This window comes from Rhea pennata, chromosome 2, assembly GCF_028389875.1.
Source record: "Rhea pennata isolate bPtePen1 chromosome 2, bPtePen1.pri, whole genome shotgun sequence".
Taxonomy (NCBI): Eukaryota; Metazoa; Chordata; class Aves; order Rheiformes; family Rheidae; genus Rhea; species Rhea pennata.
In genome coordinates this window covers 52,250,357-52,268,642 of record NC_084664.1, presented here as the reverse complement: position 1 = coordinate 52,268,642, position 18,286 = coordinate 52,250,357, and the positions used below count along the sequence as shown (strand labels likewise).

General features: G+C 38.0%; 1 protein-coding gene and 1 long non-coding RNA gene across 11 annotated transcripts in view; one reads left to right on the top strand and one right to left on the bottom strand.

The window, feature by feature from the left end:
* Positions 1–3,290: 3,290 nt before the first annotated feature.
* On the bottom strand, positions 3,291–4,436 carry LOC134137050 (uncharacterized). Its single transcript, XR_009957617.1, has 2 exons — positions 4,390–4,436; positions 3,291–4,306 (listed from the first exon to the last, which is right to left on the bottom strand). It is a non-coding gene; the product is annotated as an uncharacterized LOC134137050 (long non-coding RNA).
* A 167-nt stretch (positions 4,437–4,603) lies between these two features.
* LRRFIP2 (LRR binding FLII interacting protein 2) overlaps positions 4,604–18,286 on the top strand; it is a 57,692-nt gene continuing 44,009 nt past the window's right edge. For 8 of the 10 annotated variants that reach the window (XM_062569509.1, XM_062569508.1, XM_062569504.1 and 5 more), the window contains exons 1-2: positions 4,604–5,109; positions 14,973–15,121. In XM_062569509.1, the coding sequence (XP_062425493.1) occupies positions 15,032–15,121 (90 nt within the window). In that variant the 5' untranslated portion in view covers positions 4,604–5,109; positions 14,973–15,031. The remainder of the gene's footprint in view (positions 5,110–14,972; positions 15,122–18,286) is intronic. The other 2 variants (XM_062569511.1, XM_062569510.1) reach the window with 1 other exon arrangement.

Sequence of the window (18,286 nt, the reverse complement as noted above, 5' to 3'; positions counted from 1 at the left end):
TTCAGGTAAGAAGCAGAAATAAATTAATATTTTAATTACTATATTAAGGAGACAAGAAACGTAGTCTATACGCCTTAGTTATGTTAATAATTATCCTAGTGAGAACACTGTAATATGTCAAGATAATTTGGGTTGTATGGATATCAGGCATAGGAGACTTCTAATAAATGCCCATTAGATTTTAATACATTATAAAACCTAAATGTATTGAAAAGTCATGTTTAAACTAGGCACACTAATGATACTTCTACATAAAAGTGACTAAGAAAAACATGAGTACATGCCAAAAGATCCATGTACTTAGTCACTTAGGCTTAATTTAGACCCTCTCTTTAGTTTTGCAGATTCAAGGCAACTATGTAAGAGTGAGGTGATTTCCTATGTGTAGCTTGTGCATCACCAGTAAAATTAGCTAGCATTAACACAATCTCTTTTTGTGGATTTATAACACAGAAAGAACAGATCATGATTTCAGATACCAGACTGAATTTTGAAGAGTAATATTTAGAGTAGGTAACTTTAATGAAGCTTCACTTCATTAAAAAACATAAATTTTCACAAACTCTCAGTCCACAAACACTGTTAGGATATTTGTAATTTATCATCTAAATGGGATCAATCAAAACAATGCCAGTGTCTTTCCTTTATTTCTTATTTAACAGGCTGATCTTTGGACACTGTCTGGAGAGATCTAATGTTTAAAATTTTACTGAGTAAAGGAGGATTTACCCACAGCAATTATATAAATCTTCCTATAATTATATGCATAAAATGCAATATTCCAGTTATCTGATTTTTTAAGACAGAAAAATTTTAATGACTAAAACAATGAAAGTAAACCTCTAGAAAGTGAAAAGTGTTTTGTTTTCAATTACTTGGTCAATTAACAAATCTGTGGAGAAAACAGGTATTTTCTACATCATCTTTTGTTTAGCTGGAATTCTGGATTTCTGAAAAACACTGGAACACAAAGTTTTCACTTAGCCCTACCCTTGGTTACTAAGCAAACAGTCTAACCACTTCCCTGTAGAGGATGGAAAGTGTCCGAGCCAGAACTTATGCAGTCCTATGGCTGGAGAGCACTAAGATTTGGGAGTGCAGATACCCATCAAAATGCATCCTGTATGCATAATTCCTACCTGCATAACCCATTTTTGTACTACTAAGGGTAAATAAGGTAAAAGGAAAGGCTGAATGAAAAGGAAAGGCACTGGTAAAGCAGTTACCTAGCTCTTCCAGAAACCATCTAGATTAAGAACAGCTGAGAAATTTGCTTATCCTCACAACAAACACGGAAGAATTTAGGATGCATGTTTTTCCTCTATTTAATAAATATTTTTTATATGTGCAAAAACCTTAGAGAGGAAGCCTGGTAATTCTCCCTCAGAATACTAATGAGTTCTACAAAAGATATAAGAAAGAATTTCATGATTATGTTCAGTATATACTCCACATGCATTCTGCCTTGCAACTATTTCAAATATTCTCTTAAAGAACAACATTGTTTCCCATCAATTCATTCAAGTTATCCAACCTTTTGCCTCTCACTTTGAGTGTAACTGAAAATCAGCACTACTTTGAATAATGCCAAGTGCTTCAACAGAGCTGGTACTGAATTTTTTAAAACTATTTTTGTATGTCTTAGAATTAGATTCTTTTGCTACACCTGTTAATATTTTCCAGTAGCTAAAAAAATATTTTACTAGTCTAGTAACTCAGTTATAAACTGGTTGGTAGCTGTTTATATAATTTTTAAATTTAACTCATGGTAAAAACCAGTAAACATTTATTTAATGTGTTAGTAGCTGTGCATCTGATGAAAGAAGCATGGGTTTAGGGAAAAAAGAGTTAAAAAGCCTAAAAAGGCCTGCCAGAAGCTTCCTGTAAGTACACCCAATAACTGATTTAAAAAGTTAAAAAAAATAAAAGTTATTGCTCTGTACCTTACAAAAGGTTTTTGCCCTTTGTTACAGTGCAGCCCACAAGGTTAATTTTCGAGTTGTCACAGTGGAGTATTTTAACACCTTTTTGTGGGAAACAGGGAACAAGCAGTTACTAACAGTATTAGCAGCGCTGGGAATCTCCTAAAGAAGATCTGCTACTGATGGAAAAAAAGTGTGTGTTCAGCTATGTTAAGTGATAGTATCTGTACTGAGAAGATGGAAACTACAGGAAAGAAACAAAACGGGGAAGAAGAGGAGTATAGAGGTGGGGAGAACTTAAAATGATACATTAAGCCAATCTGTCTCCATCAGTGAACCGATCTACCAGTTAGACAAGTATGTGGAAGCTACCCTCTGCCTAAGAAGAAAGAGAGACAGGATTAGGGAGGACACAGAAGAGAAAAGATGTGGAATTACATCAGGGATTAAATTAGACTGTAATCCTACATGTGCGGCATCACACAAAACAAAAACTTCATGGGAAGGTAAGAAACACCAGCAAGATGGACAAAAAGAAAATAATAAAAATTTCACAAATAGCAAACATAACTCAGGAAAATACATTTTTTTTTGTGAATTCTCTCTAATCAAAGTTGTTTCAGTGGGAAAATCTCTTTAAAACCGTATATAAAATATTGCAGCAAGCTGACACCTGTCACTGTTAGAATATTCCAAACAACTGAACTACAGATTCATCCTGGATACACTATCTTAAGTGATCATCACTCTAAGCAGAACTAAGATTTCACCCACTGTATGCATCAGCTGAAGCAAACAGTTTTAAAGGTGGCCTTCTAGAGAAAAGGGAGAGAGTAAGTCACCAGGTTAAACTATGAGGAGGAATTTATACTAACCTACTGTATAATATGAAAATAGTGCAGAGGAAATATATCGAAAGGCAATTCCGCTAGTACTTCATTTACTTTACAGTAGCTTCAATAAGAATTTAGTCAAGAAAGATTCATAAATCATTATATTGTAGCTCAGCCATTTCACAGCAAAAATTCAAGTGTAATTTTCATTTTCTGGTTTCTAATTAAAGATCTATAATGAAAATGTATATAACTTGACTGCTTAACTACTCTCATTAATGATGCTGAACTGGGAATTGACACTGTGACATCTTGTACCACTCCCTGTGGTAACTGCACTGTGTATACACTGTACCGTGCACTGCTTTTCAGAAAAGTAAACAATTGCTCTTTCAAGCCACAAAAATGCATGTCTGCTCTCAGAGACATGCTTTTTGCTTCATCATTAAAGAAAAATGTGCTGCGTGCAATATCAAAAGACCAAACGTATGCAAATCCCAACATTTCATCAGAGAAAAATGTACAAACAATTGAAAATGTTTTCCCCACTTTATACAACAATATATTGACAGAGAATCATCCCCCACAGACCTGGGAGATCCCACACTTCAGAGGATTCCACCCAAATTCTTCACACCAATTTCACAAGCTCTCAGGAGGAACGAAATATTTCTCATAACAGCTAAACCAAAATGGCTTGAAACTTTTTAAGAAGATCCTGCATAAACCCCAGAAAATCAACGAGTCTTTCTGTAAGAATAAGCCTCAAATAAAAATGTAGTTCTTAAGACAGTATTTGTTCTTGTCTTTACTACTGATATTCCAAGAGAACCTTTTCTCTCTGCAACTTCTTCCTGCAATGAGATCATCATCTATTACTGCAGAAATTAATGTGATGTTAAAATAAGCATGGTGTGGCTATGCTACATGATCAAGTGAGGAAACAGGCTGAGGCAGTATAGAGTTTCACAAAAAGCAAGTTTTAAAATATTAACAAAAGTCAAAGAAGGTGTTTTATATCTACTACAACAGATTTAATTCACTTGCATGTCCTCTTTCTTTGTTTTAGGTTCATCTACTTGAGCTAATTTTAGTAAAATGAGATTTGACCTCTGCCAAGGGCTCTTGGGAGTATTCTTGATTCCTACTGCTAGGTCTGTCATTTTAATCATGCTTTTCCACTTTCATATGGTTTCTAATATGGGAAATGCCATTTCTTCCAGATTGCTGATCATCTCCAGCTGAGCTCTTAGTCACCCTACACCTAGCAATATGCATGCTGAGAAGTAAATGACTGCACATCTGATCCAAACTCCCATGAATGTTACTTGGCTCTTTGTGCATAAGTTGGAGTATATTTAATAGCGTATATTTTTTTTCTTCTCTATACGTTATCTTAAATCCTCACAAACTTGTTTATACACAGAATTTAGTAGCAGAGCAGTCCGGTAGCATTTGGGACACTGCCCCGCTCTCGGGGCACCGCCGAGGCCGAGTCTCGCCGTCCGCGCCTCAGTGCTCCCGGCGCAGTAGAGGCTCCCCGGGGAACGCCTTTGGGTAAAGCAAACCGGAATTAATTCTGGAAATAAAAACAAATAATAATAATTTAAAAAAAAAACGCGCCACGGACCTACCTCTGCCTGCCCCAGCCGTGACGCAGCCCGCCTCGCCCCACCCAGGTCTGACAGGATTCCCCCCCGCTCCCGCCTGCGCATGCGCCCTCCGCGCGGCCCCGCCCCTTCCTCCCGGCTGGGCAACGCCGCGCGTGCGCAGCGCGCCTCGCCCGCCCGCCCGTGTCGGGGCGCTCGGGGCGTGGGGCGGGAGCGCGCGCGCGCGCGCCGGGCGGCGTCGGCGGCAGCGCGAGTCGCGCGCCCCGTCTCGTAACGGCCGCCGGGCGCCCTCCGCGCGTTGTCCCCTCCCCCTCCCCGCGGAACCCTGCGGGCGGTTTGAAATTAACCGCTGTTTCCTGCCGGGTTCGCGATGTGGCTGTAACCGCCCGGCAGCGAAGGGGAGGAGGCAAGAGAGCAGGGCGGGGAGTGGAGGGAGGGCGGCTTGTCTCTGCCTGAAGCCCAGGTTCCTGCGGCTGCCTCACGGCCGGAGGGTGAAGTAAGAAAGCGGCGGCTTGGCCGAGGCCCGCGGCCAGGCCGTGCCGTGCCCGGCAGCACCCGCGGCCGCCCTCGGGCAGCTCCTGTTTCTGTCCATTGGATCTCGGATGTGGGGAGTGAGGAAAGGAAGGAGCCCGAGGCGATTCCGGGGCCCACGAGCCCCGCAGCACCCGAGGAAGGGGGCAGAGGGGAGAGCGCTGCCGCCCTTCCCTGTTAGGCGTGCCGGTGCTGCAGCAGGCTGGCCCTCAGGTAAGGCTCCTCGGGGCCCGCGCACGAAGAGGGTGAGGGCCGGGGATGGGGGGCGGGGAGGGTGTCACAAACTCGGGCGGGGCGGGGAAGCAGGGTGGGAACCTGGTTCTGCGGGTTTGAGAAGCGGGGAGGACGCGGCGCCTTCAGCCGGGATTCCCTGGTCAAGTAGGTGAGGGGGGAGGGAAACAATAACGGCAGCCGCCTCAGGCTGTGGTGTGCGCCCCCTTGCTCTCTGGCCGGTGTCAGACCTGGCGTGGCTGTAGCAGGGAAAGGCACGTCCGACCGACCCCTTCTGGCGTGCAGTTCCCACACTCCGGGCTCGATCCGTTTCCTCTGATCTGCAGGCCTGCAGGAAGGTGTCGTTTTTACACAAACACACGCACCCTTCCCTCTGTGGAGACTCTTCTTGAGATTGAGTGGAAAAGGCGGAATGAGGGGGAGGAAGGTGTCCCAGAATCCCGATTGCTCGTATTTCAGTGCCTTTCTCTTTCACACTTCCTCAAAGCTTATGAATGCATCTTCCGTGTTTCCCAGAGCGGTAGGGCGTATTCCCTTAGTAGACAGTTACGGGAGGGTTCAGTCAGACTGTCTACTTCTTAGCTGAGCTTTTTTGATTTCAAATCACAGTTATGCTTTTTTGTTATTTCTTAATATACTTTGCTGTTATGATTGCGAAGAAAATGTGATGTTATCTGATCTTAAGAGACATCAGTGCCTTCCTGAGTTTGGAAGGAGCCTGAAAACATAAGCTATGGGCTGTGATCTGCCCCATATGTTTAAGGGTTGCCAAGTTGGGTCCTAACATGATACTTTCACCAATAACAAAAATGTATTACAATGAATCTATATAATCTATTCAGTGATTCCCTCATTCTGGAGGTATGTCTGTCTTAGGTTTGAAATGAGGAAGAAGGTATATGATCAGTTTTATTTTTTTCAGAGTGACAATTTTAGCTTCCAACATCTTTGGAGATTCTTTTTTTTTTTTTGTAGTTTTCCTGTAAGCTCGGATCAATGCTTGTCTGGCGAGTTCTTTAAATTTTCATTGTATCTTGGTTAGCAGTTATTTAAATATATGACCATTGGGGCTCAGAAATAGATATCTCTTTAATACGTTTGCTTTATTAGTTAATTTAATTCCTTAGTGATGATGTAAGAATAGGTGAAAGCTACTCTAGCAATATGGAATCCTGTTTGACATACATGGCATGCTGTACCTGATGTTTGGTTTTGTTACTTGGGCTTAGAAATGTTTACCTTACAGTGTGAAGTCAGTTTTACCTGAACTGAGCTGTCTCTACCTGAGCACTTGTGAATAGAAGAAAGCTTTGTCAAATGTGCGAGGTGTAATCTTGTTGCCCTTAAATGTCAGATGGGAAAGGAGTTCATTTTCATTATGACTCTTGTTATACAGGTGACTTAGTATTTTAACATATGCATTTTTTAGAAAGCACAGTTTAAAATGGATTCCAAGTCATAGAGCTTTGTGTAGGACATGTTATATTTTTATAGAGAAAACAAAACAGACTTTCATATAATTAGTGTGAAAATTGTAGTATACATACTTCAAATAGAGTTTGTTTTGTTTTTTTTCTGCAGCTGTATAACATGCACATACTTCTAGTATATAATGCCAGTGGAGCAGGAGAAAGAAATACAAGAGAGGTTTGATATTTACTGTGATATTGGCTGTATTTGTAAAATCCTGGTGTGAAGCAGTGTGGTGATACTTACAGGGCTGTACAGTTCAGTAGTACATGCTAGTGATTAGAGGTGCTTTCTGAAAAAATCAGATTTATTGTCTTGAATATCTGGAAACTAGATAATAATGCAAGTGTACACAATGGACGGAGTTTGTCTATGTAATTTTATGTATCCTGCAAAATATGTAAATAATGCTGTCTGCTTTTGAAGATGATAAAGTTTGTTGTTATTTTAATTGTATAATCACGTATAGTTAGAGCTGCTGCAAGAGGAGAGGTGAAGGGGCACCTCCCAAAGGGGCCTAGTGGGAACAAGTATTTCTAAGCCTGGTGGCTGCTATCTTAAGTAGAGAGTTAGTCAGCAAGAGTTATGTCAGCTGATGAAGAAACAGCAGGTGGAAAAAGCACTAAGAGATACCTAGAAGAAATTGCCATGCTTCTTGTTGTAGCTTTTCTTCATTGTACTGAACTGTAGCAATAGTTAAAAAAAAAAAAAAAAAAAAAAAAAAAAAAAACTGGGGGGGGGTGTAGGCGTGTTCTAAATAGGAAATTGTTAATGGAAAAATATCTTAAATAGTTGCAACTTGTTACTGAATGTGGGCTGTTACCATGGGGCTCTTTGTTTGTTTAATTCATTAAAAAAAACGGAGCCTCGATATATTAGGAGTATGTTTTTTTAATGAGTAATGAATCTTTCTTTTGCAAAATGACACAAGGATACTCATTTTGAAAAAGCTGACAGTATAAAAATGCTGTTTGTGCCATTTTAGAATAAACACACTTCTGGCTTTGTTTTTTATTATGCATTCCCATCGTTTTTCCTGGTGCTCATTATTAATGCTGTCATTTCCTCATATTTTTAAATTAAATTTGATTTCTTAGTCTGTTTCTGGAACTTCAGCATCTATGGTAGCACTGGTATAGGAAAGTCCAACTCTGAAACGCACATATGCTTCATGTTGTGCCCTGAGATATCCTTTGGTAATTGACCATTATGAGAGCTTTGTAGGTATTTCTCCTTACTGGTGATAATGTTCTGTACCTAACACTTTATCATCTTGTGAAGTGCAGCTCTTGGCAAGTGACTGACAAAGAACTCATAGTTCATGTTCATATCTCTTAGTAAAATAAGTGCTACTGCTTGAAGTAAACCAGTGTGATCTGCGTAATGATGTCTCAGAATTTTGGTAGATTGAGAGAACAGAAGGAGGTCACCAAAGACAGCTTGGTGGGTCTGGAGATGCTTGGTGACTTTGCAGAACTGTAGGATACATTGGTACAACTACTCCATTGCATTGGTTTTAGGATATCAATGCTAGCCAGGCATAGTTGCAGTTTGTAGCTCCATCAGGCAACACTTTTGCTCACTGTATAACAGCTTTTTTATTATCTTAACTGGTGAGCTTTTGTTCCTCTATAGTTCCATAATGTTAAAGAATTAAGGGATTTCGACTTATAAGGAATTGTCCTTCCTTTTTAAAACACTATGAACTCAAAAAGTTTTATTTCTCAGATTTTAAAAGGCAAATAAACTGTGAACGTGCTGCATTATGGGGTAGATTGTACAGTTTTCAGCTTGTAGCAGACTAAGTTTCAGCTATCCGAAGGGTAACTTTTTTCTTTTTTCTCTTGAAGAGAGCAGCAACTTTGTTCCAACAGACAGAATTTGAGACAAAACTTTTTTTTTTTTTTAATGAAAACATCATTAGTGAATTGGAATAGCTTTATTTCCGTTACAGTGGTAATAAGCTCTATAATTTTTCAACTGACAATAATTATATCACTTTCTCAGTCTTTTCTCTTTAATGTTAGACTTTTTTTTTTTACTCATATTAGCAGCTCTCTTTTGCACTGAGTCTATTGTGAGTTAAATTTTTCTTGAACAAGGGTATTGAGAATGAAAACACAAAATGAGTTCTCTGAATTATTGTATAAATAACTGCTAATTCCTACCACCAGCACTCCTTTTTATTGGATCTCTAGTTAGGTAGTATGTGCAGTTCCATTTCTTTCTCAAGTGTTTTGGGGTCTGTCTTTCAGGTGAAATACTCACTAATTCCAGAGAACATGCCCTTGTATGTTAGTTATTGGGGAAGACTATTATGTTAGTTTTTCATAATTTTTGCTGTTATGAAATCAAAGAATTATCCAGTAATTACAAAAGCTTAGTACTATGTCTTGTTTGTTAAGACTGATAAATTTATGTATCAAATCTAGATTTTTATATATCCTAATTGTGAATTCAGCTGATAAATACTACTGGGAAGTTGGTCATTATAGGTTATCTGTCTCATATTTCAGGGATAGTTACCATATTCCAGCAAAAGGAGCAGTTAGCAGGTTTCTATAGGACCTCTTCTATGGTCTGTCTGATTCACTTGTGGATGTTTAAAGATGTGTGGCAGCTCCAAAATTCAACTTTGCAAGTGGGCAACCAAAGTCATGTAAGAAGTTTTTGTGTCATTGTGGATAAAAGGTGCGGCTTCTTCTTAGGATTAAAAGAATTGACTTTTTTAAAGATGCAAGCTGTTGTGTCTGTGGCTTTGGACTCCAAATGCAGAGGCTGCTAGCTCCTCTTCCAGTATTAGGAAGCTATGAGCCTGATTCTAAAAACCAGTGATTATAGAGCAGAGCTGCTGCTTTTTATTGTTGGTTCAAATATACCGAGATAGTCTCTATGCAGGTGAATTTTAACTATTATGCAGTGTTGTTTAAAAAAGAAAAGCAGAATTTCAGTCTGTTTATTTATAGCCAGTTCACACTGTAGTATCTGAATGCCTTGCATGTATGTGATGCCAAGTATACTGGCAGAGACCCAGGCATCAGAACAGGTGGTGCCACTGAAGGTGGTGAGTGATAGAGCCTTAAAGTGTTGCATAGCTTCTGCTTTATATAAGACACATCACAATTTTAGGAATAGAAAGAGAAGCAAAGAGAACCTTTACACCGCAAGTCTAGAGTTAGAAAGTAGTAGGAGAAAGAGTAGACAGCAGTGTTTAACTTAAGGAAGTGATGAGATTTATACGTACCTGGAGTGAAGACAAATGAAAGAGGAGAACTTGGGGAACTTCTTCACAGGTTTTTGTTTGTTTGAGCACTTCAGGGATTTTAATTTTGGGAATTAAAAACAATAGAAATCAAGTCAAGCAAAGGTGACTTGTTTTACCCCCTCTTGTGCTATATCTGGCATCATCTAGAGGCACCTGATAACAAGAACGTGCTATTGATAGAATAGAAAAATCTACTGCATCCTGACCATGTATGCTCCTAATAAAACATTCTAATTTTGAAGATTACATGTATAAGCGCCTATTCAGCAGTGCTGCTAGTATCTAAATGGTTGTTTTGCTATTTTTTAGGATTTTCTTTTTTAAAAAAACAAGTAAAATAGAAAAGTTGTGCTGTTGTAGCTTAAATCATTCTCTCATAATATATAAATGTCTTTTCATAAAGAATTAAAGGGCTGCTGAAGTTGGTGCGGGAGAATCATAAGGTTTCATATACTTACAGAGGCTTTTCTAGTAGCTAAAACTGCTGGAAATTTTAGGATATAAGAGTAAATGGAACGGAAATGATAGTATTTTGAGGCCACCAAACATAAGGGCTCTTTGGGAAGAGAGGAAAAAAGCATGGTGCTTACTTGACACTTACAGTGGTCCTTTGACAGCATGTCACCTCCCTGGTCACCTTTCTTGAAACCTAAATACATTGGGTTTGAAAGTTCAATGCTGCTTCATCAGGTATCTGTAATACAGCATGTAACCCAGCTTACAATAAGAACTAAACATGTAATAGACATGACTCAGGAATTCTGAACTGTAAATGCAGCAGACAATAATGTAATTTCCTTTTATCTTCTGTAGTTTAGATAGACTGTTGTGACAAACTGTTCTTTGTGTGGTTTTGTTTGTTTGGAGGTTCTCAAGTTATTTTTCTGTAAATTCTGTGGTTATGGCCTGTATTAAGTTCTTGTCTCATGCAGCAAAGTTGTGTGTGTGTTTTTTTTTTTTTTTTTTTTTTTTTCCCCTTCTAATTTACAAGTTACAGATGTGAAGCACCTCAGGAATATTTCTACATGCATCTGAAATATTTGTCACCTTAAACTGTTCTGAGAAGTAACATCATCATAGTTTTAGCATTAGAATTGTAAGTTCATAATAGAACTGGAGCTCAGTGCTACAGAACTGTATAACAAGACATGAAATATTTTGAGGTAAATAGCTCCATAAAAGTTTTGTGGAACAGAACAAATGTGATAAGATCCTTGAAGGAATACTAAAACATCTTACTAAAGATTGCTTGTATTGAAGTTTAGTTTCAAAGCTGTCAATAGTAATTATAGAGTCACAGAATGGTTTATGTTGGAAAGGACTTCTGGAGGTCACTCTGTCCAACCACTTGCTTGAAGTATGGTCAGTTAGAGCAGGTTGTTGAGGGCCTTGCCCAGTCATGTTTTTATTATCTTCAATGCTGGAGGTTTCACAGCCTCTCTGCCCACCTTTTCCACTGTTTTAACTACTCTCTCTTCTGGCATGCAGGTTCCCTTTCTTAAACATGCTTCTTGTTGGAGATGTGGGGGTTCCAGATTTTTGTGTACCCATGCTGTTCCCTAGGATCTGCTAGTGCACATGCTGGTGAGAACGCACTTTGCAAGCTCACATGCACATGCAAAGTATGTGTTCTCCTTGCTTGTTGCACCCTGCATTATCTCTCCACTAGCTGAAGTGCAGGCAACTTCCAGCCTCCAGCAGGGAGGCTTCACTCTCTAGCCTAGGCAGAGATTGTGATACTGGCAGGGCAACTTCTGGCAGTATCAAGCCACACTTTGACTGCTGGTGTTTCTACTAAAGGAGCTTTCTCCACTGATGCAGATTTTTGTTCTTTTATACTTCTTTTCAAGCTTATTTCTTTGTTGCAGAAATCTCTTTGTAATTCTCTAGTTACTATTTAGTCTAGCTGATTGCCCCTTTCCTCCTTAACGTGATTAGTTTGGAGCAAACATAATCTCAGAAAACTTTGCATATTTCATTCACACGTACTCACATTCTTATCTTCACAGGTGTTGTTATACAGGCTATTTTAACAAGGGTGGGGGCTTGCAAGGGCTCCACATATTCCCTGCCTTATTGAGCAATGGCTCACAGTTTTATTGGTCTTCCTTTTGTTGCTGATGTCCTTATAGAAGTCTGTCTTGTATTTTGCAGCCTTTGTTTTTGACTCCAGCTGAGTTTTGGCTTTACTAATTCATCCTTGTATGCAAAAGCACTATCTCTGTATTTCTTCAGGTGGTCTGTTGCAGGTTCCTTTTCTTGTGTTTGAGCTGAGTCTGGAGTTTCATTTGCATCTGTGACAAGCAAGTGTGGCAGAAGGCTGGCGTGGATGCCATTCTTGCTTGCCTTACTGTGCAATTATTTCTGTATAGTTGTGCTACAGTAAGATGTAGAGGAAGACCTTTATGCTCATTAAAAGTATTTACATTTAGTTTTTTTTTTTTTTTTAATTTACTATGATTTGTATATAGATCAGGTAATTATTGTTAGTTTCAACATGACTATACTAAAAATAGCTATATAACCTGTTACAATCCATTCCCTAAATCAGTCTGGCAGCTAAGAGAGTCTTAACTGAATTGACAAGCCACAGTTTGTTGTCTGTTAGAGGTGACATGTTCTTTAAAAGATCTCCACGAATGTAGTTCAAGTCTGTGTTTTATGTGCAGTTACTTGGCAATTTTTACTTATGTGCTAAACACTCGGTTAAGAAATACAATTTTAAATGTGTAAATTAAAAGAAATTAATTTTGGACTCAGTCATTTGTAGTAGATTTTGAGTTCTAGTATGTGAACTGATTTATTGTAATATTATTTCTTGACTTTGATAATATATAAACCTTCTAAAACCCTTTTATAATGAAGGAGTATTATTTTATACATTGATACAACTTCTGCTTAGTGCTCTACTTGCCTTTTTATTTGAAGCCAGCCAATAACAATTGCTGAAAAGCATGCAGGTTTTTGGAGAGCTCTCCCCCAAATGTCAGCAGCAGCCTGTAGTTCTCAGCTTGAATTTCAGCCTCGAGACATCAGAACTACTTTCCAGATATAAACATGTAAGCTCATCTTAATACAAAGTATGAGATTGCTTGTTTTTCAGACCAAAAAGATAGACTCCTATTGAATAGACTAATAGTGGCAGTACTTGTCCCAGAAGACTTTAGTTCAGAGCCTCCTTTCACTAAGAGTTCAGCCTCTGCTCTCCTGCTTTCAAGAATCATCCCAACCTCTAGAATAAGAATCAGACTAGAATCTTGTATTTCTTGTTGAAATTGTGCTGCTATTTAGCCTTTCAATTAAAGCCACCCCCCCCCAAAAAAAAACTATTTTGTGAAGGAGGCACGAATAAATCAAAGCAAAAGCATGAGGCACAGGAAGATGTTGTAGATGCTCGCTGGCAAGCAAGTCCTGTATATTGGTCCAAAAGCCTTTATTTTTATCTAAAACTCTTCATGGCGAAATGAATAAGCCCATGGAGGAATGGATGGAGGGGCTTGTTCTCCGACCTCCCTATCAGAAGTCTGTTCATCATTGGGCTATAGGAAATTGGAGGGGCCTTCTCTGGCCCTTTCAAATGCTATATTTTTGTTCCTAAGTATTCTTCCCCAAACACTGCAAACCCTCATTTAGAGATTTTACATAATGGAGTGATTGTGCACCTGCAGCATTTGGTATGTTTTGTATTGATCTCAGAACAGCAACTGGAAATAGATGATTATACTATGTAGTAGTGGTATGCATCCTATGCAGATATGTTAAAAAAGAGGGTGGCTAGTTTTAAGTCTTTGTTTTCTTTTCTCACCTCAACAAATAGTATGATTCCCTCTTCTAAGCACATTCAGAACCATAAAACACATGCAGAAGCGGAAGCAAAGAAAAAGACCTCCTCCAAGGAAGAGAAGAATATGGGCATGAAGTCATGGGGGGGAGGGGAAAGAAGTGTAGAAGCTAAAACACAAAGAGATCTGTGGTGTTACTTGATGTCTTTGAGTTCCAGAAAGTATCCCATATGTTTTGACTTTGTGATTGGTAGATAAAAATAAATTAAGAAATGTGCTTGCACAAAAAATTCTTCATCAAATTCTTTTTGATCAAATTGAAACGAATTCTTGAGTGTCTGCTGGTTGGATCTGGTATGAAAAAAATTCTTGCAACTTTTTCTTTTTTTCTCTTTCAAAAGAGGATTGTCAATATAGGTCTGTGCTAGGCCATTTCTATCTGCATAGAAAGAAATCCTTGTTCTAAGAAAGGTATTTTCTCATGCTCTGTGTAGGACACTTACCTCTTTCATATCAAATAGCTGTATTGCCACCAATTTCTGATCTGACATTTGAAAGGACTTGGATGTCTGGAAGTAGGGTTTCTTTTAATGAGTAATGTTTTGCTACCTGTGGCTATATAGGTAAAATCATGTTGCATTTTGGTTTGGTGATGACTTTGATACACTTGCAATTGATGGCAAAGATGTTTGGAAGAAGACTACAGGGTATTTAATGTGTGACTGTGGATATATGATTTTGTGTGTTTCTCTATTTGTTTTCCAAATTAGAAATGTTGTTAGGCAAAAAGAATTGCTTGTTTGTCCAGAAATGTCTTTACTTTCATAGGTAGTACATGTACTTCTCATTGGATTTTAAAGCTGAATTAAAATGTATATAAGCTGCTTGCTTGCTTTGAAAAGACTGCCTACTGAATCTTTTTTGTTTTGGAGAGGGATGTGTAATTTTAATTCTTGAAGCATTGTTACCTATAGCTTCTCCAAAGTCTATAAAATTAAACAGATGCTTATTTTTAGGAGCTGAGAAAAGTGACAGGGTACTTGCATGTCTTAAATTAGCAGCAGTTCAGCTGTGCACAACCATACACTTTGAAGCTGTAAGTTCAAAACTGATGGATTTTGTCCAGCAGAATTCTTAAAACGGAAAAACTTAACTGTGCATGTGTGCCTTGTAGAGGGCAAGAGTATTTTATAAAGCTTCCGCAAGATTTTGTGTTAGAATTTTCCCAGAAATACAACTGCTGGAGAAATGTGGCATGTAGGTTTCTTGAGTGATATAGAGAAAAAGAATTGGGAAATTTATTACTTTATTTTTTATTTTTATTTCAGATCTGAGAAGTGAGCTTTTTCCTGTCCATTCTTGCAAATACAGAACCTAGAGAACAAAAATGGGGACTCCTGGATCGGGAAGAAAAAGAACTCCAGTGAAAGACAGATTTTCTGCGGAAGATGAAGCTTTAAGTAACATTGCCAGAGAGGTTTGTTAATTTAAAATTGTTTTCAACTTCAAAATGTGGATGAAAGCAAACTTAGTTAACTCAGTATCTAGAAAAAAAATAAATTTATTCAGCTGTGTATTAAAAATGTCAAGTGTAATTAATCGGGTATGACAATTGATACAAAATAGGAACATTTTCAACCACTACGGTATTTCAGTAAATGTTATTTCATAATGATGCGTGTCTTGTATGATCTAATTTAATTTTGTAGGATCACACTTAAAGCTCAGCAGATATTTCTATCAGTAGCTATATGCTTTAAATAATTGTTAGTTCAAGATGAATGAGAAATCCAATTGCCGTCTTAATCTAAAACTAAAAAAGAACACATCTGTCCCATTGCATTATGTAATGTGTGTAAGATGACCAGTGTTATCTGTTAGTGCTGAATGTATAATAGTCATTATTAAAATGATTAAGTGGTAACAAATATATTCTGTTTCAAATGTTAGAAGTCATAGATCTGTCAGAATAATAGATAAGCTGTACCAGGACTGACTTAGCAGGGTCACCAGCTCAAAAAGTAGAGAGCTGGAGATAACTCCACCTTTTTTATCAGCTTCTTGTTAGTAGCATTTTTGGTTGGTTTTGTCCCACCAGATATAGGCAAGAGACAGCTGGAATTTAGAGTCCTACAGACTTCTATTTGGACTTGAGTTTTTTGGGGGAAAATGTAATTGACTGTTAAACAAAACCTTAGTACTGCATGTGTAGAAGGGGAGAGAGAAATTTTGAGCTATGTTATTTACAAAGCTGCTCACCATGGTTGACATAAATACAAAAAGTAGATTTTTTTTTATACATACATACACACCTTTGTGTGCACACATAAAATTTATATCTGTATATATATGTTTATATTTATAAAAGAAATAATACATCATAAGACAAAATAGGTGATAGGTCTTTGAAAATACAGCTACTATTTTTAAAAGTAGTTTTTACTGAATGTAAATAAAGGAAATGCTCAGTCAGCAAAAAGTCATTTGCATGTATTTGGTGACTTTATGAAAGGCTATGTTGACACCAAATCTAATGGAAGTTCTCACAGCATCAGCTAGCTTTTTTGTGGGGCTTTGGGCCATGTGCTGTCTCTCTCCTCAAGCTGCATCTCTCAGTTTGGTGAAAGAACATTTAAAGGAGGAGAAGGAATCTGTCTTTAAATTTCTTTCAATTGTTCTCTGAGTGGTCCCAGTAAGGTAACATCAACTTGCAACCTAGTCACCTAGAAAAAAAGGTAGCTCTAATGAAGAGATGTAATAAGTATTATCTTAGAATTATTGCCCACTGTAGGATTTTTAGTTCTCTTATGCCCCCATCCCATCTCAATTGAAATTGAACATGAGTGCGAATTAAACTAAAAAGAAGGGATTTTTTTTCCCTTGATGCAAATTTAAGCTAATGTGAAGTTTCACAGCTGGAGATGTTATCTCACAGGGATGAACTGAGTAGTATATGTCTATTTCAGGGATAGATATGGTGTGAAGTCTTCCCTCCTTTTCTGTCAAAAACGAACTGGAAAATGACTCATTGAAAAACTTATGTAATGCCGAACAGTATGCTTGATTATAGTTATCTCCAGTAGATTTAGATTATGCTACTTCATTTAGAGATAGGCATTTCATAGTATTTTTAACATTCTTTCTTGTCTATTAATTTTTAAGACATGTTTGAATTATGTTGTCCTAAATGTTCCTTCTGATTTTTAATTTTTTTTTAATTATTAGAATGATTACTTTTTTCCTTTTTAGTGTTCTGTCATTTTTCTGTATTTTTATGATGAAGTTTCATGGATTTGTAGGGAGAAGGGAATTCAACATATTTTAAAATAAAATGATTTCTTACCTGTATATGTTCATTATCCAGGTTGTATATACCATCATATGGTCTTTTCTTCTGTGTTCCAATCTACAAGTTTCAGTTTAAGAGCCTTAGTTCTACTTGCTATTCAACTTATAAAAATTGTGTGAAAAGTTATGTCATCTTGAATGTTTTTTATGGCAATACTACTGTTAGATTGTTAACCCCTTAACCTGTGTAGGACAAGCTGGCCTTCTGATCCTGCACTGCATAGCAGCTATTGTCATTGCATTGGTTGCTTTAATTCATAGCCAACTTACTCTAAAGAAAATATTTTTCTTACTTCAAAAGAACAAAATGCTTTTCTTAGTGTATAACAGCAAAAACAGCTAATAAATCTAAGTTGTCTTTAATGACAGCTGCTTCACAGTGCCATACCTATGCCTTTTCAGTTGAGACTGAGGAAATGTTTCCGCTTTACTGTGCTGGCATACAGCATGCCAGTTCTCAGTGCATGAATATATAAAATAAGTAAGCCCCCTCAACTATTGTTAGCACTGAGGTTAAGCCCCTACTGTTTTGAGCCCATTAATTCAGCAACGTGACTTGTTTGTCTTTTTATTGTCAAAGGGTATTCTTCCGAAATTACCTTTTTAGCAAATGTTACTTGCAGCAGTTGAATTCAGTCTTGTAATCTGCAAGTCAGATGTCTTGGGAGGGAGATGTTCTGCAAAGTTGTTCTAGGCATCAGGAAGTGCTAACCAGAACATCCTGAAACAAAAGGTTAGCATCCAAGCATGATCTCAAGGGGGAAAAACGTCATAGAAGTGTTCTGAGATTTAGAGCAGTCATAGAATGGCACTGGGATTTGGAGTTTTTGTCTGCAACGTTGTTGAAGGCTTCTAGTGTAGTGTATGAAATGCAGGGATTTACTTTTCTCCAAAAATTCAGATTTCAGAACGCACTAATATTGTTCTTCCTCACCACTCTAATTTCTCAAAATTGAGATTCCTTAATTCTGCGGGATGTATCAAACAGGTGATACCATCTTTTCGATACCAACCCAGCCATCTGCACTCTAGGAAACTTCAGGTGAAGAATTCTTTGGTACTGATTCAGTAAAGCTGATTGTGTAGCTCTACACTGCTTGAACATAATCTGTCTTATTGTTTGAAAATAGTTACTGAAGGACCAGGTCATTGTCATGGAATCAGAAGGACTTGGAAAAACTCCTTCTTTCTGGTGGGAAAGCTTTAGTTTTTACTCTCTTTCCTCTGTATCAGAGAACTTTTCCTCTGGTAGTTTCTTTTCTCCTCTTTGTAGCCTTCAAGCACTGTTGTGTAG